The sequence below is a fragment of the Coregonus lavaretus genome (assembly GCF_964263955.1).
Source record: "Coregonus lavaretus genome assembly, chromosome: 16".
Lineage (NCBI taxonomy): Eukaryota > Metazoa > Chordata > Actinopteri > Salmoniformes > Salmonidae > Coregonus > Coregonus lavaretus.
In genome coordinates this window covers 2003984-2026375 of record NC_140003.1, presented here as the reverse complement: position 1 = coordinate 2026375, position 22392 = coordinate 2003984, and the positions used below count along the sequence as shown (strand labels likewise).

At 44.2% G+C, this 22392-nt stretch overlaps 1 protein-coding gene across 1 annotated transcript in view; it reads right to left on the bottom strand.

Annotated features, from left to right (window-relative positions):
- LOC311143383 (dachshund homolog 1-like) overlaps window positions 1–22392 on the bottom strand; it is a gene marked incomplete at its 5' end in the record, with an annotated part of 259085 nt that overhangs the window by 48891 nt on the left and 187802 nt on the right. The window contains 4 exons of the mRNA XM_084179218.1: window positions 4004–4144; window positions 4602–4803; window positions 5125–5217; window positions 5358–5530. Of these exons, the coding sequence (XP_084035344.1) occupies window positions 4004–4144; window positions 4602–4803; window positions 5125–5217; window positions 5358–5530 (609 nt within the window). The remainder of the gene's footprint in view (window positions 1–4003; window positions 4145–4601; window positions 4804–5124; window positions 5218–5357; window positions 5531–22392) is intronic.

Genomic DNA, 22392 nt, shown 5'->3' with positions numbered 1-22392 from the left:
GATTTCCACTGTGGTTTTGTTTTCTTTACCAACCACCCACCTCCACCCCACCCGACTCCACACAAACCCAACCCCAGCACAGCTCTAAATCATCATAGAATACTAAATAAAATATTAGCATAATTGTATATTTAAGTCACAGGATTATATACTTTTATCTGCTCCCTGTTTGATTATTATTATTTGATTTTTGATTTTTTTTTCCGAAATATTGCTCAATAGAGGGGAATGGTAGTGGAATTAATCTACAGTATAGAGACATATATAAGCATTTAGTAGACTACTTATCATAAATAAAGGTACATTTTCACCTAGTATTTACTAAGATGACTTACCGCTCTCTTTCTGGTATTTGTTACAATTAAACCACAAGTGAACAACAAGGAATCTTTTTTTGTTATCAGTTAAAATCATTTACAATTCTATTGACATATGTAAACATACACATTCTTCTATATTCAACACATGGTTGCGTTGCGGTTGTCATAACCAAACTAAACCACGTATGGAACATACATACACATATGGAATGTAAATACGATACGTTGTAAGGTACAGTGCCTTCAGAAAGTATTCACACCCCTTGACTTTTTCCACATGTTGTTGTGTTACAGCCTGAATTTAAAATTGATTAAATTGAGATTTCTTTGTCACTGGCCTACACACAATACAACATAATGTCAAAGTGGAATGATGTTTTTCATTTTTTTTTTCAATTAATAAAAAAAATGGAAAGCTGAAATATTTTGAGTCAATAAGTATTCAACCCCTTTGTTATGGCAAGCCTAAACATGTTCAGGAGTAAAAATGTGCTTAACAAGTCACATTATACGTTGCATGGACTCACTCTGTGTGCAATAATATTGTTTAACATGATTTTTGAATGACTACCTCATCTCTGTACTCCACACATACAATTATCTGTAAGGTCCCTCAGTTGAGTAGTGAATTTCAAACACAGATTCAACCACAAAGAGCAGGGAGGTTTTCCAATGCCTCGCAAAGAAGGGCATATATTGGTAGATTTGTAATAAAAAAGCAGACATTGAATATCCCTTTGAGCATGGTGAAATTATTAATTACACTTTGGATGGTGTATCAATACACCCAGCCACTACAAAGATACAGGCGTCCTTCCTTACTCAGTTGCCGGAGAGGAAGGAAACAGCTCAGGGATTTCACCATGAGGCCAATTGTCACGACTTCCGCCGAGGCTGCCTCCCCTCCTTGTTCGGGCAGGTTTCGGCGTTCGTCGTCACCGGCTTACTAGCTGCTGCCGATCCATTTATCATCACTCCATTTGTCTTGTCTAATTCATCACACACACCTGGTCCTTATCCCCAATTAGGCATTGTATAAGTGTTCCCTCTGCTTCCTTGTCTGTGTGGGTGATTGTTTGTAGTAAGCTGTGTGTAGCTCGGTTGAGCTACCCTTACCTTGTTGCCAGGGTAGATATTTCCCCTGTGCCTGAGTTTTGTTGTCGCATGCTTGCGCAACTGTTTATCGACGGAATAAACTCTTTGGATACATATTACTCTCCTGTGCCTGACTCCTTCTATCACACGCATCACACCAATGGTGACTTTAAAACAGTTACAGAGTTTAATGGCTGTGATAGGAGAAAACTGAGAATGGATCAACAACATTGTAGTTACTACACAATACTAACCTGATTGACAGAGGTAATCCTACAAAGAATGTGGCCAAGCAATTCACTTTTTGTCCTGAATACAAAGTGTTATGTTTGGAGCAAATCCATTTCAACACATTACTGAGTATCACTCTCCATATTTTCAAGCATAGTTGTGGCTGTATCATGTTATGGGTATGCATGTAATCATTAAGGACTGGGGAGTTATTCAGGATACAAAATAATCAGAATGGAGCTAAACACAGGCAAAATCCAAAATAATCAGAATGGAGCTAAACACAGGCAAAATCCTCGAGGACAACCTGGTTCAAACTGCTCTCAGAAACTGGGAGATTAATTTGCCTTTCAGCAGGACAACAACCTAAAACACAAGGCCAAATCTACACTGGAGTTGCTTACTAAGAATACAATGAATATTCCTGAGTGACAAACCTGCAGGAAAATCTATGGCAAGACTTGAAAATGGTTGGCTAGCAATGATCAACAACCAATTTTACAAAGCTTGAATAATTTTGAAAAGAATAATGGGCAAATATTGTACAATCCAGGTGTGCAAAGCTCTTAGAGACTTACCCAGAAATACACACAGCTGTAATCGCTGCCAAAGGTGATTCTAACATGTATTATCTCAGGGGTGTGCATATTTATGTAAATGAGATATTTCTGTATTTCATTTTAAATACAATACATTTGCTAAAATGTCTAAAAACATGTTTTCACTTTGTCATTATGGGGTATTGCGTGTAGACGGGTGATATATATGTAACAATTTTGAATTCAGGCTGTATCACAACAACATGTGGAATAAGTCAAGGGGTATGAATACTTTCTGAAGGCACTGTATATGTATGAAAATAGGACACATACCTTTGTCAATGTGCATTCAGTGCCTTCGGAAAGTATTCAGACCCCTTGACTTCTTCCACATTTTGTTACGTTACAGTCTTATTCTAAAATTGATTTTAAAAAATTTAAAATCCTCAGCAATCTACACACAATAACCCATAATGACAAAGCAAAAACAATTTTTTAGAAGTTTTTGCAAATGTATTAAACTGAAAAAACAGAAATACCTTATTTACATAAGTATTCAGACCCTTTGCTATGAGACTCGAAATTGAACTCAGGTGCATCCTGCTTCTACAACTTCATTGGAATCGACTTGTGGTAAATTCAAATGATTGGACATAATTTGGAAAGGCACACACCTGTCTATATAAGGTCCCACAGTTGACAGTGCATGTCAGAGCAAAAAACCAAGCCATGAGGTCGAAGGAATTGTCCGTAGAGCTCCGAGACAGGATTGTGTCGAGGCACAGATATGGGGAGGTGACTTAGAACCTGATGGTCACTCTGACAGAGCTCTAGAGTTCCACTGTGGAGATGGGAGAACCTTCCAGAAGGACAACCATCTCTGCAGCACTCCACCAATCAGGCCTTTATGGTAGAGTGGAAGCCACTCCTCAGTAAAAGGCGCATGACAGCCCAATTGGAGTTTGCCAAAAGGAACCTAAAGACTCTCAGACCATGAGAAACAAGATTCTCTGGTCTGATGAAACCAAAATTGAACTCTTTGGCCTGAATGCCAAGTGTCACGTTTGGAGGAAACCTGGCACCATCCCTACAGTGAAGCATGGTGGTGGCAGCATCATGCTGTGGAGATGTTTTTCAGTGGCAGGGACTGGGAGACTAGTCAGGATTGAGGGAAAGTTGAACAGAGCAAAGTACAGAGAGATCCTTGATGAAAACCTGCTCCAGAGCGCTCAGGACCTCAGACTTGTGCGAAGCTTCACCTTCCAACAGGACAACGCCCCCATGCACACAGCCAAGAGAATGCAGGAGTGGCATCGGGACTCTGAATGTCCTTGAGTGGCCCAGCCAGAGCCCGGACTTGAACCCGATCAAACATCTCTGGAGAGACCTGAAAATAGCTGTGCAGCAACGCTCCCCATCCCACCTGACAGAGCTTGAGAGGATCTGCAGAGAAGAATGGAAGAAACTCCCCAAATACAGGTGTGCCAAGCTTGTAGCGTCATACCCAAGAAGACTCGATGCTGTAATCGCTGCCAAAGGTGCTTCAACAAAGAACTGAGTTAAGGGTCTGAATACTTATGTAAATGTGATATTTCCTTTTAAAAATGTTTAATACATTAGCAAAAATGTATAGAAACCTATTTTTGCTTTGTCAATATGGGGTATTGTGTGTAGATTGATGAGGGACAAAAACATTTAATCAATTTTAGAATAAAGCTATAACGTAACTAAGTGTGAGAAAAGTAAAGGGGTCTGGATACTTTCCGACGGCACTGTAGGTCAATGTGCATATAGGTTTTTCAATAGGACACGTCTTACCTTTGTGAATGTGCATCCTCTTTGCTTCGTGGCTCATGTCGTGGGCCAGGTCACCTTCTTTAGGCCCAGGCAGAATGCTAGGGGAGAGGCCCAGCAGAGCTTGGTTCATTTGGTTCATAGAAAGACCATTCTGATGTATGGCTGGAGAGGAGAGAGAGAGTAGTACAGGTGAGCTAGAAGATGTCTTTGTCTGTTCGAGTTGACCTGTCTATGCCCTGTTTTTGGAAATGAACAGCTAGCTAGCAAATTTTGAACACGTGGATGACTCAGAATAAGTGTTTTTCAATCCTGGTCGTAAGGACCCTATAGTGTGCAAGGTTTGTTCCAGCCCAGCACTAATATACCTGACTCAACTGATCAAGTGTATTAATCATCAAATGAATCATCTAGCACTTGATTAGCTGAATCAGGTGTGTTACTGCTGTTGGGCTGAAACAAAAACTTACACACCCAGTGAGTACCTAGGACTAGGATTGAAGAGCACTACAAAATCCCAACTCTAAAATCAATTGATTTATCGGTTCAGTACAACAACAACAACAACAACAACAACAACAACAAAATTGGGTTAGTGGGTTAGCGGGGTCGGTTTGTTTACTTGCGGAACTGAACACGCAGTTAGCCAGTCTGACTCGTTGCATGGGGAGGGAATAGGGGGACGTACGTATCCTGTCTGAGGAGCTCTCTGTGTGGGCCGGCGAGCTGGAGACACTGCTGCTGCGGTGGGACGACGGGTGACTGCCGGGCCTCCTGCCGTCCTCTAAGGAGGGGGCGGGGGAGGGACTGTCTGGGACACGCTCCTGTCAATGACAGAGGGACATCAGTGACAAGGTCAAAGCTCACCAGCGACAACTGAGGTCCATGAAAGTAGATGCTGTGTAATCAACAGACATTTCCATAGTTCTTCCCTATCTGTCATCACAGTCAAAAGTTCAGGATAAGTAACTTTAAATGTCCAGAGCTGTATGTTAGTTATACACAGTGCGTGTCCATTCTGCCAGTTTATCTCGATGACTGTTGTGACTATTCTGCAGGGCATGCTCTGTTGCTGTGTCACGGCAGCCATGTTGTAATATGTTTAATATACAGTTTAGTAAATGAAGTCCATTCTAGCGGTTTACCTTGATTACTGAGGTGACCATTCTGCAGGGCAGGCTCTGTTGCTGTGCCACATCGGCCATGTTGGAATATAACAGTGTTTCCCAATCCTGGTCCTGGGGACCCAAATGGGTGCATATTTTATTTTTGCCCTAGCAGTATCAAAGTTATGGGCCCCAAGGATCAGGATTGGGAAACACTGTCATATAATTTAATACTTTATAGTTTAGTTTTATGTTTATTATACACAGCTTACCTTGATGACTGAGGTGACCATTCTGCAGGGCAGGCTCTGTTGCTGTGCGACGGCGGCCATGTTGGCGATGGTGCTGAGGTGGTTCATCTGGCTCATTGCCATGGTGACAGAAGCAGGGGGCAAGCTGCACGGGATCAGGGGGTGGGGCATCATCATGAAGGGCAGTTCCAAACCTACAACAGGGGAGAAAGGTGATTGGTTAATGGAATCCATGGTTGATTGGTTCATCTGGATTGGATGATATTGATTGGTTAGTTGGTTAATTTGACATAAAGGTAACCAATAAGGGCTGGTTTCAGTCATAACCTTCTACAATGTTAAGGTTTTTGTTTGACCATAAGAAAAAGCTTTATCTAAATGTAACTGAAAAGCCCTATTCACACGTGACTAGTATTACTAGAGAACGTTGGTTATGTAATTATTACCCCAGAAGTCCATTATTCCAGAGTTATTTCTTTCTAGGCATGAAGATATTTCCACAAGTCCAGGTGATAACATGGCTACACTGAGAACTCGTGCCTGGTTCCCAAGTTTCTAAACCATAACAAACCATCTTTGGTATAGTGTCGCCAACATTTTTTAATTTAGGAAGTGTGGTCATAATCATTATTTTATGTTGGGATACAGTAAATGCCCAAACATTTAGCACAGTTGTATGCTGCTTTGTGATCTATTAACAGCAAGGGTTGCATTAAAAGGCGCAATATTTTTTACTGATGCATTTGCCGATGTTCAATTCATTCGCACAAAACGTATAAACAAAAGTGTTCACTGTGAAACTTGACACATGTAGGCCCTTCATATATAGGCTATGCACAACAATTTATCAAATCAGTTATTGTTTTCTTGCTGAAACCGCGAGCAACACCTGTCAAACTCAGAATTTTTTCTCTAAACACAGGGATGTCAATTCGCACAGGACTAGTATTATCAGTTATTCTATCTGGAATTGTTACTCTCCTGCCATGTACAAATTACTGACATGGCAGATTCGGACAGGACTAAAATTACAGATATGGTGTTTTGTCCTCGTGCACATAATTACATTACCCGACCTCCCCCAGGAAAACAAATCCTGTCCGAATAGGGCTTAAAACTGCAAATACTGCATTGTAGATTTGATTGAATTAAGATTTGCTGAAATATTCTTTCTCTCATACCGAGGTGGGTGGATATGCTGGTATAACCTACAGATCACTGATACTGGCAAGCCATGGAATGCTAAAATAACAACATACAATTATTATTATCAAACGACACTACACTACACTACTCTAATCATTTTTGCGGGATGAGTTGAACCCGGTCCTTCCCTACAGTATATTTTGAGGCGTAAATGTTTAACAACACATGTTAATAATAGATACCATAACTGTAATAAAATGGTAATGATGATAACAGTAGTTCAAAGCCAAACGTTAACACAGCCATAAAATACGCATTAATTATTCTGTAGTTGAATAAAAGGTTATGGAAATAGGGCTCACTACTTACACGTAATGCATAATCTTAGTCTGCATCCCAAATGGCACCCTATTCTTTATAGGAATAGGGTGCCATTTGGGACAAACATCTGCAAAAATAAGGCAATCATTGGAAGCCATTACCCAAATGACTTGTTAAAACACGCTAATAACAAAACAAGTATCCTCAGAACTACAGTGTGACAAATGGCTACAGGCTAATTACTGTACAGTGTATAGGACCTAGGATAGTCTGGACCACTGAACAAGCAAGTCTGACTTTTAACTCTTACAACAACAGGACATTTTGATTTAATTTCAGCTCTGTTCTGTGATCTGCATTGGCCATGTTACCCCATTACAAGATCAGATTTCTAACAAATGTTATTCCATTTCGGCTCTGCAATAGTGCTCTAATTGGTCAAAGTGGAGACATTAGTCGGCCAGAAATGTAAGGAATGCCTTGTAAAAAAATACGATGGGGAATAGTGTAAGCTAGCACTCCGCTGTGCCTTTAGATGGTACAGTGTAATGAAAAGGTCTAACTTTCAAAGAACATGAACACACACAGAAGGTCAAAGTTAGGTATGTGTTCCAAACCACAAGCACCCTCCTCTCTGCACTACCACCAGCTTTAATTTAGCTTCTATAAAGAAATATATTATTTATATATATATATATATATATATATATATATATATATATATATATATATATATATATATATATATATATACTACCGTTCAAAAGTTTGGGGTCACTTAGAAATGTTCCAGTTTTTTTTTTGTCCATTAAAATAACATCAAATTGATCAGCAATACAGTGTAGACATTGTTAATGTTGTAAATGGCTATTGTAGCTGGAAATGGCTGATTTTTAATGGAATATCTACATATGCGTACAGAGGCCCATTATCAGCAACCGTCAGTACTGTGTTCTAATGGCACATTGTGTTTGATAATCCAAGTTTATCATTTTAAAAGGCTAATTGATGATTAGAAAACCCTTTTGCAATTATGTTACCACATCTGAAAACTGTTGTGCTGAATAAAGAAGCAATAAAACTGACCTTCTTCAGACTAATTGAGTATCTGGAGCATCAGCAATTGTGGGTTCGATTACAGGATCAAAATGGCCAGAAACAAATAACTTTCTTCTGAAACTCGTCAGTCTATTCTTGTTCTGAGAAATTAAGGCTATTCCTTGCAAGAAATTGCCAAGAAACTGAAGATCTTGTACAACGCTGTTTACTACTCCCTTCATAGAACAGCGCAAACTGTCTCTAACCAAAATATAAAGAGGAGTGGGAGGCCTCGGTGCACATCTGAGCAAGAGGGCAAATACATTAGAGTGTCTAGTTTGAGAAACCTCACAGGTCCTCAACTGGCAGCTTCATTAAATAGTACCCGCAAAACACCAGTCTCAACATCAACAGTGAAGAGGCGACTCCGGGATGCTGACCTTCTAGGCAGATTTGCAAAGAAAAAGCCATATCTCAGACTGGCCAATAAAAAGAAAAGATTATTGTGGGCAAAAGAACACAGACACTTGACAGAGGAAGATCGGAAAAAAGTGTTATGGACAGACGAATTGAAGTTTGAGGTGTTCGGAACACAAATAAGAACATTTGTGAGACACAGACCAAATGAAAAGATGCTGGAGGAGTGCTTGATGCCATCTGTCAAGTATGGTGGAGGCAATGTGATGGTCTGGGGGTGCTTTGGTGCTGGTAAAGTGGGAGATTTGTACAGGGTAAAAGGGATCTTGACGAAGGAAGGCTATCACTCCATTTTGCAACGCCATGCCATACCCTGTGGACGGTGCTTGATTGGAGCCAATTTCCTCCTACAACAGGACAATGACCCAAAGCACAGCTCCAAACTATGCAATAACTATTTAGGGAAGAAGCAGTCAGCTTGTATTCTGTCTATAATGGAGCGGCCAGCACCGTCACCGGATCTCAACCCTATTGAGCTGTTGTGGGAGCAGCTTGACTGTATGGTACGTAAGAAGTGCCCATCAAGCCAATCCAACTTGTGGGAGGTGCTTCAGGAAGCATGGGGTCAAATCTCTTCAGATTACCTCAACAAATTGACAACTAGAATGCCAAAGGTCTACAAGGCTATAATTGTGCTAAATGGAGGATTCTTTGACGAAAGCAAAGTTTGAAGCACACAATTATTATTTCAATTAAAAATCAGTATTTCTAACCTTGTCAATGACTACATTTCCTATTCATTTTCCTATATTTCCTTTTCAAACTCATTTTGTGTATGTTTTCATGGAAAACAAGGACATTTCTAAGTGACCCCAAACTTTTGAACGGTAGTGTGTACAGTCATGGTCAAAAGTTTTGAGAATGACACAAATATTAATTTTCACAAGTCTGCTGCCTCAGTTGTTATGATGGCAATTTGCATATACTCCAGAATGTTATGAAGAGTGATCAGATGAATTGCAATTAATTGCAAAGTCCCTCTTTGCCATGAAAATGAACTTACTTCCCCAAAAAAACATTTCCACTGCATTTCAGCCCTGCCACAAAAGGACCAGCTGACATCATGTCAGTGATTCTCTCGTTAATACAGGTGAGAGTGTTGATGAGGACAAGGCTGGAGATCACTCTGTCATGCTGATTGAGTTAGAATAACAGACTGGAAGCTTTAAAAGGAGGGTGGTGCTTGAAATCATTGTTCTTCCTCTGTTAACCATGGTTACCTGCAAGGAAACACGTGCCATCATCATTGCTTTGCACAAAAAGGGCTTCACAGGCAAGGATATTGCTGCTAGTAAGATTGCACCTAAATCAACCATTTATCGGATCATCAAGAACTTCAAGGAGAGAGGTTCAATTGTTGTGAAGAAGGCTTCAGGGCACCCAAGAAAGTCCAGCAAGCGCCAGGACCATCTCCTAAAGTTGATTCAGCTGCGGGTTCGGGGCACCACCAGTGCAGAGCTTGCTCAGGAATGGCAGCAGGCAGGTGTGAGTGCATCTGCACGCACAGTGAGGCAAAGACTTTTGGAGGATGGGCTGGTGTCAATAAGGGCAGCGAGGAAGCCACTTCTCTCCAGGAAAAACATCAGGGACAGACTAATATTCTGCAAAAGGTACAGGCATTGGACTGCTGAGGACTGGGGTAAAGTCATTTTCTCTGATGAATCCCCTTTCCAATTGTTTGGGGCATCCGGAAGAAAGCTTGTCCGGAGAAGACAAGGTGAGCGCTACCATCAGTCCTGTGTCATGCCAACAGTAAAGCATCCTGAGTGTCACGACTTCCTCTGAAGCTGCCTCCCCTCCTTGTTCGGGCAGGCTTCGGCATTCGTCATCACCGGCCTACTAGCCACTGCCGCTCCATATCTCATCATTCCATTTGTCTTGTCTTGTCAATTACACACACCTGGTTCATATCCCCTCAGTAGTACATGTATAAGTGTTCCCTCTGCCCCCCTTCTCCTTGTGGGTCATTGTTACTTGTGAGTTGAGTGTAACTCGGTTGAGCTACCCGTACCTTGTATTTCCGGGGATATTATTCCCTGTGTGCCTGTATTTTGTTGACGCTATCCAGCGTAACTGTGTCCTACGGAATAAACTCTTTATTCAGTGATTTACCCTCCTGCGCCTGACTCCTTCAAATCACATTCTCACAGAATCACCCACCCGACACTATGGAGTCAGCGGGAGAGGAGCGCATGCCTGGAGTCGTGGCACGGGTCCAGGAGCATTCCACAATGCTGGCCAGCTTGGGGGAAGCGATGGATCGGATTCTTCAGGTCGTCCAACGCCTGGAGAGGAGAGGAACCGATCTGTCGAGACCAGCTGGCCAACCAGATCCAGCCACCCATACCCCAGCACCCGGAGGGATCCAGATATCCCGACAGCGGGAGTTCGACGGGACAGCGGCGCTCTGCCAAGGATTCCTCCTCCAACTGGAGCTCTATTTCTCCAGCATCAGGCCGGCCCCATCGGAGCAGGAGAAGGTGTCCGCCCTCGTCTCCTGCATCTCGGGGAAAGCCCTGGAGTGGGCCAGCGCTGTGTGGAACGAAGGAGGAGCCGCATTGGAGAACTACGGGGAGTTTGCTCGCCTCTTTCGGGCGGTCTTCGATCACCCGCCCGAGGGTCAAGAGGCGGGCGAGCGGCTGGTCCACCTGAGGCAGGGGACGGGGACCACGCAGGACTTCGCTTTGTAGTTTTTGACTCTGGCAGCTGGGTCCGGGTGGAACTAGCGGGCCCTTATCGACCATTTCCGGTGCCATCTGCGGGAGGACGTCCGACGGGAGCTAGCTTGCCGGGACACCATGTTGTCTTTCACGCAACTGGTGGACATGGCCATCCATTTTAACAACCTGCTGGCAGCCAGAGGACATCCTGGAAGGGGTCTGCTCGTTCCCACCCCGGCCTACTCGGATCCCGAGCTGATGGAGCTGGGTGGAGCCACCATCCGAGAGAGCAGAGGACGACAGCAACAGTACACCACACAGAGTAGTCAATGCTCTTTTGGGTCTGGAGGCGACAGGCAGGGCACTCTCGCATCACCCCAGGTATCGAACATCCACACTCGTTCAGAGCCCTCTGCTTTGCACTGTACCCTACCCATCTACTTTCCCGATCACATGGTAGTTCCCCAGTGTAAGGCGCTAGTCGATTCAGGCGCAGCTGGGAACTTTATGGACAGGGCATTCTCACGCCGTCTAGGTATTTCATTGGTTCCCCTATCCATTCCACTCCCCATCAGAGCACTTGATAGTCGACCATTAGGGTCCGGGTTTGTTCAGGAAGTTACTGCACCAGTCACCATGATTACCCAGGAGAGTCATTGTGAGCAGATCACTTTTTTATTTATTGAGTCCCCTGCTTTCTGTGTGTTATTAGGTATCCCTTGGTTAGCACTCCACAACCCCACCGCAGAGGGTTCTCACGGGGTGATCGCGAGAGTGTCAGGGTAGGTGTCTAGGTGTTTCCGTTGGTGCAACCACGGTGGAAAGTCCAGACAGTACCTCCACCGTGCGCATTCCCCCCGAATACCTCGATTTGGCGCACGCATTTTCAAAGACGCAGGCTACCAAGTTACCACCTCATCGGGCGGGGGATTGCGCGATAAACCTCTGGGTAGACGCTGTACCTCCCAGGAGTCATGTGTACCCCCTGTCGCAGGCTGAAACGGCGGGTATGGAAACATATGTCACTGAGTCCCTGCGCCAGGGGTATATACAGTTGGGAAAAAAAGTATTTAGTCAGCCACCAATTGTGCAAATTCTCCCACTTAAAAAGATGAGAGAGGCCTGTAATTTTCATCATAGGTACATGTCAACTATGACAGACAAATTGAGAAGAAAAAAAATCCAGAAAATCACATTGTAGGATTTTTTATGAATTTATTTGCAAATTATGGTGGAAAATAAGTATTTGGTCACCTACAAACAAGCAAGATTTCTGGCTCTCACAGACCTGTAACTTCTTCTTTAAGAGGCTCCTCTGTCCTCCACTCGTTACCTGTATTAATGGCACCTGTTTGAACTTGTTATCAGTATAAAATACACCTGTCCACAACCTCAAACAGTCACACTCCAAACTCCACTATGGCGAAGACCAAAGAGCTGTCAAAGGACACCAGAAACAAAGTTGTAGACCTGCACCAGGCTGGGAAGACTGAATCTGCAATAGATAAGCAGCTTGGTTTGAAGAAATCAACTGTGGGAGCAATTATTAGGAAATGGAAGACATACAAGACCACTGATAATCTCCCTCGATCTGGGGATCCACGCAAGATCTCACCCCGTGGGGTCAAAATGATCACAAGAACGGTGAGCAAAAATCCCAGAACCACACGGGGGGACCTAGTGAATGACCTGCAGAGAGCTGGGACCAAAGTAACAAAGCCTAACATCAGTAACACACTATGCCGCCAGGGACTCAAATCCTGCAGTGCCAGACGTGTCCCCCTGCTTAAGCCAGTACATGTCCAGGCCCATCTGAAGTTTGCTAGAGTGCATTTGGATGATCCAGAAGAGGATTGGGAGAATGTCATATGGTCAGATGAAACCAAAATATTTTGGTAAAAACTCAACTCGTCGTGTTTGGAGGACAAATAATGCTGAGTTGCATCCAAAGAACACCATACCTACTGTGAAGCATGGGGGTGGAAACATCATGCTTTGGGGCTGTTTTTCTGCAAAGGGACCAGGACGACTGATCCGTGTAAAGGAAAGAATGAATGGGGCCATGTATTGTGAGATTTTGAGTGAAAACCTCCTTCCATCAGCAAGGGCATTGAAGATGAAATGTGGCTGGGTCTTTCAGCATGACAATGATCCCAAACACACCGCCCGGGCAACGAAGGAGTGGCTTCGGAAGAAGCATTTCAAAGTCCTGGAGTGGCCTAGCCAGTCTCCAGATCTCAACCCCATAGAAAATCTTTGGAGGGAGTTGAAAGTCTGTGTTGCACAGCGACAGCCCCAAAACATCACTGGTCTAGAGGAGATCTGCATGGATGAATGGGCCAAAATACCAGCAACAGTGTGTGAAAACCTTGTGAAGACTTACAGAAAACGTTTGACCTGTGTCATTGCCAACAAAGGGTATATAACAAAGTATTGAGAAACTTTTGTTATTGACCAAATACTTATTTTCCACCATAATTTGTAAATGAATTCAATAAAAATCCTACAATGTGATTTTCTGGAATTGTTTTTCTCATTTTGTCTGTCATAGTTGACGTGTACCTATGATGAAAATTACAGGCCTCTCTCATCTTTTTAAGTGGGAGAACTTGCACAATTGGTGGCCGACTAAATAATTTTTTCCCCCACTGTAGGTCCCTCCACTTCACCCCCTCCTCGAGTTTCTTCTTTGTGAAGAAGAAAGACGGCGGTCTGCGCCATTGCATTGATTATCGACCACTGAACAAGGAGACGATCAGGTTTAGTTATCCTCTCCCCCTCATTCCGTCAGTAATCGAGTCAATGCGCTTCTTCACCAAATTAGATCTCAGGAGTGCGTACACCCTGGTGCGTGTTCGGGAGGGGGATGAGTGGAAGACAGCATTCAGCACAACCACGGGCATTATGAATACCTGGTGATGCCCTACAGTTTGATGAATGCTCCATCCGTCTTTAGTCCTTTGTGAAAGAGGTGTTTCGGGACATGCTTGGTCGCGCTGTAGTGGTCTACATGACATTCTGGTGTATTCCGCTACGCGCGCCGAGCATGTGTCCCTGGTTCGCAAAGAGCTGGTCTGACTGTTGGAGAATGACCTTTATGCCAAGGCAGAGAAGTGTATGTTTTTCCAGCAGTCGGTCTTCTTCCTCCGATACCACATTACCACCTCAGGGGTGGAGATGGAGGGGGATCGCGTTTCAGCCGTGCGTAATTGGCCGACCCTCACCACGGTTAAGGAGGTGCAGCGCTTTCTGGGCTTTGCCAACTACAATCGGAGGTTTATCCGGGGCTTTGGCAAGGTCGCAGCACCCATTACATCTCTGTTGAAGGGTGGGCCGTCCCGGCTCCGCTGGTCTGCTGAGGCTGACGTGGCCTTCAGGAATCTGAGGGGTCTGTTCACCTCAGCCCCGGTACTGGTCCACCCCGATCCATCACTACCATTCGTAGTGGAGGTGGATGCATCCGAGGTAGGGATAGGCGCTGTCCTATCTCAACACTCGGGCACGCCACCCAAGCTCCGCCCCTGTGCATTCTTCTCTAAGAAGCTCAGCCCAGCGGAGCAGAACTACGACGTTGGTGATCGGGAGCTGTTGGCTGTTGTCTGAGCTTTGATTATGTGGAGGCATTGGCTCAAAGGGGCGAAACACCCTTTCCTCGTCTGTACGGACCACCGTAACCCGGAGTACTCCAGCCAGCGAGGAGGCTGAATCCTCGCCAGGCCAGGTGGGCCCTATTCTTCACCCGGTTCGATTTTACACTGTCATACATCCCGGGTACGAAGAACATGAAAGCATACGCATTGTCACGGCTGTATGACACAGAGGAGAGGCCCAAAGACAACACCCACATACTCCCGGCTTCCTGCATTGTGGCGCCGGTAGTATGGGCGATGGACGCGGATATAGAGCAGGCATTACGCACAGATCCATCTCCACCTCAGTGTCAAGCTGGGCTGCGGTACATGCCTGCTCTTATCCGTGATCATCTGATCTACTGGGCACACACGTCACCCTCCTCTGGTCACCAAGGTATCGGTCGTACAGTGCGCTGCCTGACCGGAAAGTACTGGTGGCCTAACTTGGCCTCCTGCTCGGTGTGCGCCTAGAGTAAGGCACCTAGGCACCTCCCAGCGGGTAAGTTACAACCTTTACCAATTCCACAATGACCATGGTCTCATCTAAGTGTTGATTTCCTGACTGATCTTCCCCTCTCCCAAGGTAACAACACACCTGGTCGTTGTGGATCGCTTTGTCAAGGCCTGCCGCCTCCTTCCATCGGCCCGGTCTCCACACGGCCTTGTAAACTGCGGAGGCCCTGTTTACACACGTCTTACAGCACTACGGGGTACCAGAGGACATAGTGTCTGACCGAGGTCCCCAGTTCACATCCAAGGTCTGGAAGGCGTTCATGGAATGTCTGGGGGTCTCGGACAGCCTGACCTCTGGGTTCCACCCCGAGTCTAATGGGCAGGTGGAATGGGTAAATCAGGATTTGGGTAGGTTCATGCGGTCCTACTGCCAGGACTGGCCGGGGGAGTGGTCGGTGTTCTTGCCATGGGCCGAATATGCCCAGAACTCTCTCCGGCACTCCTCCACTAACCTAACACCTTTCCAGTGTGTTCTAGGTTACCAATCGGTTCTGGCACCATGGCACCAGAGCCAGACCGAGGCTCCTGCGGTGGATGACTGGTTTCGGTGCACGGAGGAGACGTGGGACGCTGCCCACGTCCACCTCCAACACGCCGTGCGTCATCAGAAGGCCAACACTGACCGCCACCACAGTGAGGTCCCGGTTTTCATACCGGGTGATCGGGTCTGGCTCTCGACCCGGAATCTGCCCCTCTGCCTGCCCTGCCGGAAGCTGAGCCCGCGGTTTGTGGGGCCATTTAAAGTCCTGAGGAGAATCAACAAGGTCACATATAGGTTATTACTTCCCCCCCGATTACTGTATTAACCCCTCGTACGGTCAGGAGGAACGGTGCTGTGTTGTCACGGCGAGGAATATCCTCGATCCCTCCCTGTTGCGGGACTTCCACCGTCGCCATCCGGCTCGCCCTGCTCCGCGTACTCCAGGCCATACCCGAGGCCGGGGTCGGCGTGCTGCTGGAGCTGCGCGTCAAGAGGGGGGGTACTGTCACGACTTCCTCCGAAGCTGCCTCCCCTCCTTGTTCGGGCAGGCTTCGGCGTTCGTCGTCATCGGCCACTGCCGCTCCATATCTCATCATTCCATTTGTCTTGTCTTGTCAATTACACATACCTGGTTCATATCCCCTCATTAGTACACATATAAGAGTTCCCTCTGCCCCCCTTGTCCTAGTGGGTGATTGTTACTTGTGAGTTGAGCTCGGTTGAGCTACCCGTACCTTGTATTTCCGGGGATATTGTTCCCCGTGTGCCTGTATTTTGTTGACGCTATCCAGCCTAACTGTGTCCTACGGAATAAACTCTTAATTCAGTGATTTACCCTCCTGCGCCTGACTCCTTCAAATCACATTCTCACACTGAGACCATTCATGTGTGGGGTTGCTTCTCAGCCAAGGGAGTGGGCTCACTCACAATGTTGCCTAAGATCACAACCATGAATAAAGAATGGTACCAACACATCCTCAGAGAGCAACTTCTCCCAACCATCCAAGAACAGTTTGGTGACAAACAATGCCTTTTCCAGCATGATGGAGCACCTTGCCATAAGGCAAAAGTGATAACTAAGTGGCTCGGGGAACAAAACATCAAAATGTTGGGTCCATGGCCAGGAAACTCCCCAGACCTTAATCCCATTGAGAACTTGTGGTCAATCCTCAAGAAGCGGGTGGACAAACAAAAACCCACAAAGGCTGACAAACTCCAAGCATTGATTATGCAAGAATGGGCTGCCATCAGTCAGGATGTGGCCCAGAAGTTAATTGACAGCATGCCTTGGCGGATTGCAGAGGTCTTGAAAAAGAAGGGTCAACACTGCAAATATTGACTCTTTGCATAAACTTCATGGAATTGTCAATACAAGCCTTTGACACGTATGGAATGCTTGTAATTATACTTCAGTATACCATAGTAATATCTGACAAAAATATCTAAAAACACTGAAGCAGCAATCGTTTTGAAGACCAATACTTGTGTCATTCTCAAAACTTTTGACCACGAATGAATATATATATGTATATGTTTTCCGTTATTATTTTCCCCTAACCCTACCACCCCTCCCTAATTGGAGTAAACTAATGGATAACAATAACTAGGCTTCTACTCTATCAACTGAGCTACATCCCTGCCGGCCATTCCCTCCCCTACCCTGGACAACACTGGGCCAATTGCGCACCGCCCCATGGGTCTCCCGGTCATGGCCGGCTACAATTTGAACCAGGATCTCTAGTGGTACAGCTAGCACTGTGATGCAGTGCCTTAGACCACTGCGCCACTCGGAAGATACTTCCAGTTTGCACATACTATATACATTTTACGGACACAGTATATTTTACATTAGCTATCTTTTGTTTGTTTTTAGTCCCATCATTCAGCTACCCTCAACCCCTCCCATCTATCTCTGAAGACCATCCCACCACTTCTTTGGGGGGCTTTGAACTTGGCGGGATGAAAAGTGACTGGGAACATTTTGGTCTTGTTCCTTTGACACTCAGATGCTTCCCCCTGAAGTAGTTTAAAGCAAACATCTAAAAAAACAGATTTTTTTGTGTTTTCTTTTGGCAGCTTGGCTCAAAGTAAAGAGCCTAAAGAAAAAGAAGAAAAAAACAACAACGCTAGAACCAACACAGAAAGCTAATCCACAAAACAACTCTGCTTTTGCGAGAAAACATCAGTTGCCAACAAGGGGCAAGGCGATCCACACCGCAAAGAAAACCTCAAAAGACAAGGGCTGTTTGTGAAATGAAAGACAAGGAGGTAGTCCTTCTCGCCGTTGTTCCCTTCCATTCTTCCCGAATCATGTTGATTTCCATAAGAAAGATGGCATGCAGATTCCGAGTGGCGAGCATTCCCAAACATGAAGAATCAATGACCTCTCAGCGTCCTGGGCTCAATTAAAACAGTGCCACAGAGGGCCTGATGGCAGGGGTACTTACAGTGAGACATCATGGAGAGGCCCACTGTATGTGTGTGTATCTACGTTTCCAATGCACTCAAGGGCCAACGTGGGGAGCGGTATTCTGCCTTTGAGGGATACACATTGCCAAGTGCGCACATACACATGCAACGCAGGCATGTGCAAGAACACACAGACCCGGACACACACACACACACTACGTCTGACTTACATCTTAAGGAAAACAACATACACATAAGAGGGGAGAGAGATTTTTAAAAATCATTGCCTGACACTGATATGACTTTGCTTTTGTCATTAAAATACTGCTTTATCAACCATAGCTGTGAGTGATGTCTCTTGTGTTAACCGCTGTACTGTACTTCTATGGTATGTCTCAGTCTGAAAGGTAAGCACACACACACACACACACACATGCACACCTCTTGATCTCTAGATCTCTCTCAACCATCCTCAAACGATGTTTCCTCCATAAAGGCCCATTCAGTTGACTGTAGGGGAACCTGTTGTAGGCCAAGACGAGTTCACACAGTCCTTTCATGGGGGACTGAAAGGCATATATTAGGTGTTGATGGAACATAGCTGAGTGTTTTAGATGTTTATTTGAGTGTATGTTTTTTTTCCAGACATATTGTTGCTTTCTTTGTTTTGGAAGGGGTTCAATTACTTTTCCCAGGTACTTACAGTATATGATGGATTTATAGTGAATGGGTTAGAAGTAGACAGGCCAACTATTGTAATATTTAAATAATATGGACATTGGTATGTGTGTGTGACTGCATTGTTTGTTTTTGACCCCTTTCAATAAATGTTTTGAACAATATGAAAAGGACCTAACTTGATCAACATTACAGTAAGTTTGGTTTTCATGTAACCACATCGCTAGATGCATTAGTTTGTCAGTTACTGTTATTCCCCTATACAGTAGTTCAACTTCAGCGAGTTTAATTCCCATGCGTTGCTTTCCTAGTGAAGAGCATAAACAACACCATTTGGAGTAATTTACCTGGAGTAATCCCTAGGGACTTCCAAAGGTAAACTCCTACTTAGCTACCATCATTAAAACAACAAATTAATACGCAGGCAAACAGCTCAAGCTATGGGTAATACAGTACCTTGGAAGTGCACGCATGAATAAGCAATGATCCGAATCATGGAGGATAAATGTAATGAATTCAAATACCCTTCGGAAAGATCACGTGATTAAAAAGGTGTTGTCAGACAGAAACACATGGAATATGTCTGGAAAACGACAAGCAGGTTCAAGCATTAATACAAAATCAGTTGATGAAGGGTTTAAAATGATTAAAAAGAGGGCAATAATTGCTACCTCTTTCAATGACTAAAATGACTGAGTCATTAACCTGAAGCGAAGCAATATCCTCTATTGTTAATCCTGCTGGTGTTCTAGCGGTGTGTGTGTGTGTCTGTGTGTGCCTGTGTGTGTGTGTGTGTGTGTGTGTTAACAGTACTCCTGATGGAGACAGCTATTCTAACCACCTTTTCCTACAATGGGGAATCCTCTGGGGTGGGAATAATGGCAAATTAATCCAAAGGTGTCCGACTGAATACCTAGCCTTCCGAATAGCACACAGACCTCTGTCTAGCTGCCAACCAACAGTTTTAGCTCTAGAGTGGCTAGATTTCCCTTGACAAAAATTTAACCAGCTCCTACTTGCCACATTATTATCTCTTCAACTGAATGATTTATTGTTTGTGGAGCGAAACAGAAACAAAAGCGAGAGAGATTACATTTTCAGCCACAGCTCAGGCTCAGATCTCTTTTTTTCTCTAACTCCCTCTGTCCAGCAGAAAGTCTCATGACAAACAATAATGTCAGCTGTAATTGATCGGAGGTCGCCGCCAGGGCCTTGAGTAAAAGCTCTGCTATTTAAGTGACAATTGGCGCAAGCCAGGGCAGAGCGGTCTCCTCAGATGCTAGAGCTAATGAAGCTGTCTGTCTGTTATTTACCTTCTTTTAACTGGAAAAGGGGTTGAGATGTACTGTAAGAGATAGCAAGGACTGGAGAGGATCTGTCCAGGCCTCTCTCTCTCTCTCTCTGTCTTGCTCGCTGGTCAAGTAGGACCGTGACGACATCGGAGGAATGCGTAATTGGTTGTCTGTCGCAGCCAAAGCTGAGGAATCCGTATGCTAGCTAATAAATGGCTTGTTTCAAGCCTATCTGTCAAACTAAAACATATTCGAATGTGGTCAGAGCCTTTGATTTGGATTGGGAAAGACACAGGGTTGATGTGTACTGTGTTATTAAGCCTCCTTTTGCTTTCATGGTACAGAGATGTGTTTCTCTTCTGCTCTGTCAAAAAACTATAAATGGCACAAAATGGCTACTTTTGGGCCCTGGCCAAAATTAGTTCACTATATAGGGAACATGGTACCATTTGGGACCCAGTCAATGGCTATGAGTTGTGGGCCCTTTTAGTGGTCGCCCAGTACCACTAATCAGCCATTTATCTTTACTGTAAGTACTAATTTCTCCAGAATGCAACAGCACAGCCTTATGAGGTGTGTGGGCCATGAAACTCCATCAGATGGAAGCGCAAGCTATAGGAAATATACAATAAAAAACCCATAAACATATAATCTGGTATTGTGGCAGTGCTATGGGCTGTTTTCATCTACACATGTACACACACACAAACACAGACATACAGACACATACCCAGACACGCACACACATCCCCTACACACACACACACACCTACGCGCACACGCATACACACACACACACACAAAACACAGACATACAGACACATATACACAGACACCACAGGAGGTTGGTGGCACCTTAATTGGGGAAAACGGGCTCATGGTAATGACTGGAGCGGAATTACTGGAATAGTATCAAATACACCAAACACATGGTTTCCAGGTGTTTGATGCCATTCCATGCGCTCCCTTCCGGCCATTATTATGAGCCTCCTGTGACAGACACGCACATACATCCCCTATATGCACAAGCACACACACAAACAAACACACACACCCACACAGAGAGTACACACAACACACCTGCCCACAATATGGTTGACATTCCTATTGCCGCAGCATGAAAGAGATACACATACTTTCCAATGATTCAGGTGGGAACACTTGCAAACTTACATCATGTAATCTAATGTAATTTAATGTTAGAGAAAGTAATGATAACAAAACATCTTTGGTTTAATGAGGTAGCATAATGACTTGCCTCCCCCTGAACTGCTATGCGCGCATTTACTCTAGTGTTGCACGGTATACTGAAACTTTGGTACTTTTTCAATACTAGAACATGAAAAACTTTTCGGTACTAGAATTTTTGTTACGTTCGGCGCAACGTCCCTACTCCACTTACTCATTGCTAGCCTGCACTGGGAGTCTGGACCTCATTATGTTAGCTCCCCACTCATGCTGCACAGAAGTTAACATACTTGAATAATGTGACATATTATGTAGAAATGTTGAAACTGTTAATTACTGTTCGCAAAACAATGTCCATACAGGCTAGAGCACTTTACAATGCAAGAAGATAACGGTATCTTCCAGCTTTGTAGGCTAACTTTCCTTGCTAGCTGACAGCTAAAGCTAACATAAATTCACTACCCTAGTACTTTGTTTGTAATACCATAACACACAATATGCTGATTTTAAAGCTGATTGCCACCAAAAACTTTATTAATTCACTTATTCGGTCTCTCTCACATCTCTCCCAAAGCTTATCTATTTCCTCAGCGAACTGACTGTGCTCTGACAGGTCGCCCCCCTCTTGCCTTGTGAATGATGTCATTACTGGTTAAAGACAGAGCACATTTTTATAAAAGAAGCTACTTCTATGCAAATGTTGTTGATCAGTACAATCAAATAATTCCCAAATGGAAGGGAAATGGATTGTTTGTCATCTGTAGCCCCAGCCAAAACAAGCTCAATAACTCAATGCATGCACACAATCCTATTGAAAATGCATTCACCTGTATTGTGGATAGGCCTAGGCTACATCTTTTTGATATACCCAGTTTTTCAATATAGATTTACCATTCAAATAAATTATTACCATTATGTTGTTATGTAGTTAGATTGGTAAAAACAAAGTCAAATGTATTGTATGATTGTAAAATCGATTCATTAATGAGTACATGGCTGTCTCTGAAAATTGTTGACATAATTCAAATATATATATATTAATATATATATATATATATATATATATATATATATATATATATATATATATATATATATATTAATGATAATGAACTCAAAAGATGCCCAACGATTGAACAGAGCAGTAGCTGAATTTATCTGTCTGGATCAAGTGCCATTCTGTGACTTTGGCCTTCTTCTTACTGTGGTATCGTTTTGGTA